General features: G+C 43.1%; 1 protein-coding gene across 1 annotated transcript in view; it reads right to left on the reverse strand.

The window, feature by feature from the left end:
• Nucleotides 1-1,432: 1,432 nt before the first annotated feature.
• LOC119273571 (polyubiquitin-like) overlaps nucleotides 1,433-3,675 on the reverse strand; it is a 14,765-nt gene continuing 12,522 nt past the window's right edge. The window contains exon 3 of the mRNA XM_037554688.1: nucleotides 1,433-1,912. Coding sequence (XP_037410585.1) covers nucleotides 1,433-1,912 — 480 coding nt within the window. The remainder of the gene's footprint in view (nucleotides 1,913-3,675) is intronic.

Genomic DNA, 3,675 nt, shown 5'->3' on the forward strand with positions numbered 1-3,675 from the left:
AGCGAATTGATGAGATTGCACATTTCTACAAGTTCGCTATTAGTCCAGTAGCATCACCAAACAGCGCCAGAAGCTCTTTCATAGACAGCAATTCACTCTCTTTTGGTTTGAGGAAAGGCACTGCATCATCTGCTTATAGCGACATGCGATGACGCACACCCCATCTATCCAGCGGTTCGAACACACCAGCAGCCTCTGCCTTGTCCACCATCGTAAGAACATCCATGATCCGAAGGAACAAGAGGGCAAGAGGGGATCTCCCTACCTCAACCTGTGCGCGTGCCAAATACGATGGCCCGGTTTACCATTCATCAACATCTTTGAACTTGCCGTGGTAAGAAGCAGAGAAATTCAAGAACACCATCTTGGCCCAAAACACCTCTTCTCTAAGACTTACATCAATAGAGGCCACTAGATGGAATAAAAAGCTCGCACCATTTCCAATTTAATTTATATGGGAGGGACCTTGCGACAATGAAACAAATTGACCTATTGATCGACCAGTAGGAAATTATATTGGATTGATCGTCTCCGGATGAATGCCCTTCGATTCACCATAATGAGCATATTCAACATAGGACTCACCTGCAACGCAAGAGCCTTGGCGAAAATCTTAGCTAAAACATGAATCCGAATAATGGGCCGGAAGACCATGACTCGCTGTCTGGTTGTAGATGGCTGAGTTTTGACGCGGATCTTCATACAACTCCACATAGCCTCCACTGTGCGTCAGATTTTAGGTTTTTTCTGGCCCAAGCCAAGATGGCCGAGTTTCAGTCATTTAAAAAATTTCCACAAAACCTTGGACGAAATTGCAAAATCAAAGTTAGATTTTGAATGAAATTTGACCAAATTTTTGACTAGGCCGAAAGGTACTTTTCCGCCCCAAGCCGAGATGGCCGAAATTGGATTTTTTCAGCCGAAAATCAAAATTATGGTGTGCGTTGAGTCGATGATCGCCTACGACGAAGTCTGAGTCGTTTGCTCAAGATTTTGGATGGCGATGATGCCTCTAAGGGTTGAGTGATGATGATGACGCCTCTATGCTGTCTCGGTGAGGCCCTCTTTGGAGGAGTGTGCGTAGGGTATGTGTGTGCCGCTCAGCAGTTGTGATGGTTTCATTAGGTTTTCACTCATAACTGGGCAATCTTGTTTTCGCTCGGTTTTCTCTAATTAACTGAGTAACTCTTTTCTTTTTAATGAACGCATAAATCCTCTCATTTCAAACAAAAAAAGTAACTCAGTACTAATAAATGATACTACATCATAACTGGTAACACATCCCTACTTGAAAGCAACAAGACTGGAGCAAGATATTCTAACACACTAGAATGTTAGTTTTACTCATAAGTCACAAACACACCACAAATTTCACCCGGAAGGAAGACTCCAGCAAAATAAAACTAGTGGTTGCCACGGCCATCCATCCATCTCAACCACCACGAAGACGTAGACACAAATGAAGGGTGCACTCCTCATGAACCTTGTAGTCCGCCAAGGTGCCACTCTCCAGCTGCCTGGCAGCAAAGATGAGGCGTTGCTCCTTCGGGAAAGGGGCGTAGTTCCTCTCATAGATCTTCACCTTGACGCTATCAATGGTGTCCAAGATCCCAACCTCGAGAGTGATGGTCTTCCCAGTCAGCACCTTCACGAAGATCTGGATCATGTCTCCTCTCGGAATACACGGGTGGAGGACAAGGAGTATTGTGGACTCCTTGCAGATGTTGTGGTCTGCCAAGGTGCGGTTCCCGTTTTCTAGGCGCCTGCCAGCGAAGATGAGGCACTGCTGATCTATGGGGAAGCCCTCGAGGGCATAGATCTTGGCCTTCACACGGTCGATAGTGTCTAGGATGTCAACGTCAAGGTTGTTGATGATCCTGCCCATCAGTGTCTCCATCACGTAGATCTGCGTCTTCTCTTCAAGGTCAATAGTGGAGTCCTGCTGGATGTTGTAATCGGCCAATGTACTGGCATCCTCTAGCTGCACCCCATTGAAGATGAGGTGATACCGCTTCTGGATATCTTCTCCTTGACGGAACGGAAGGTGTCTGATGGGTGCACCCAGGCCCGGATGGTTCTACCGGTGGGGTTCTTGACAAAGATGTTCATTGTTCTGGATGAGCAAAAACCAAACACCGGCAGTCGTTAGGCACTTGTATGTTTAAGCTATAGAGCAATGCACAAAAACGTCAACAATTCCAGCAGGTACGTACTTAAGCAACGGGAGAAATCTTGTCACAAGGTGGAGCAGTACATATAAAGATAGTTTCTTCCCAAAAGAAGTTAGTGATGAACAGTTTATAACGTTGTCCTAAGATCTAAAACTGAGATGATCCTAGCAATCACCGACATGAGATCCTCGCACTAGCTAGTAGCATAGAATATGGATACGCCCAAAACAACAATGACCAGCTCTGTACCTTGAAGTGGATCGACCACACGTCGATGCTTGTTGCTTCCGCCGGAGAGAGAGCAGGCAGGGAAGGAGATCGCGATCCGGAGTAGTACGAGAGTTAGGGTTGGGGATAGAATATATAGATGGCGTTCTTTTTATAGGGTCCGGTCCAGTCTATTAGGTTTTACAATACCATCGCACATATATACACCCTTAATTAATTTCTGTCACAAAATTGGAATATCATTTTTTTCTTGCACGGATCCCACTCATTTTGGCCGATTTTTTCATTGGTTTCCTTACCCCGGTTTTCCTTTGCTTCTTATGCGTTTCTTTTTCTGGATTCATGCTGCTTCTATCGTCGGGGTTTTTGCCTTTCTGCTTGTTTTTTTCTGTTTCTTTTGTTTTCCTAGTTTTTAAACATTTTTACAAAATACATGAATATTTTTTTTAAAAATATAAATATTTTAGAGAATTATGCATTTTTTCAAATCTCATGATTTATTGTAATTTTGTATAAAAAATTAAATTACAATTTTTGAAATTTCATAAACATCCTAAATTATATAAAATAATGCTTTTTCATAAGAGGAGTTGCTGGCTTTTTAACCTGTTTTTTTTGGTGAATTCGATTTTCTTTTGGACCGAAGGAGAAACGCTGCAGCGCTATTGGTCCTGGCCAACAGTGAGTAATACTATCATCTATTCATCACCGTGGGTGATGCCATGTTATTATCAGTATTTTTGAAAGATATATTGTTATTTTTAAGAAAATAGTTGCCACAGGTATGAATACTTCCCAGAAAATTAATAAATAGTAGTCTTAATTTATTTTAGAATAATTTCCCGGATGCTGTTCAGTTTCTAAGCGAAGTGCATCACAATTTTTCCGCAACTCTCTCATTTTTTACCACACACACCACGTGGGCATGCCATGTGATCATGCCAAGTTTCATATTTTTTTAAGAATTCATTTACACCTTTTTAGAAATCAAAATTCATTTATCCCAATTAAATACCTAAAAATTCATTCACAGCTCGCACATGCGACGACCCTGCCAACAGGACAAACAGCTCCAACTTTCCCTTCAAAGACTAGACTGTCTGCCGGCTTTGGTATGGCTGCTGGACCTCCACCTCTACACTGTTCGTCCAATGGCCATCGGCGCCGGTCATCTGGTGCTAACAACAAACAAGCGCCTAAAGCACTTCCCACTCGTCATCCCAAGAACAAGCTCAAGGGGGACGTCGTGATGCTGCAACTGCTAGTGTTGAACCCC

The sequence above is a fragment of the Triticum dicoccoides genome, chromosome 3A (genome assembly GCF_002162155.2).
Source record: "Triticum dicoccoides isolate Atlit2015 ecotype Zavitan chromosome 3A, WEW_v2.0, whole genome shotgun sequence".
NCBI lineage: Eukaryota > Viridiplantae > Streptophyta > Magnoliopsida > Poales > Poaceae > Triticum > Triticum dicoccoides.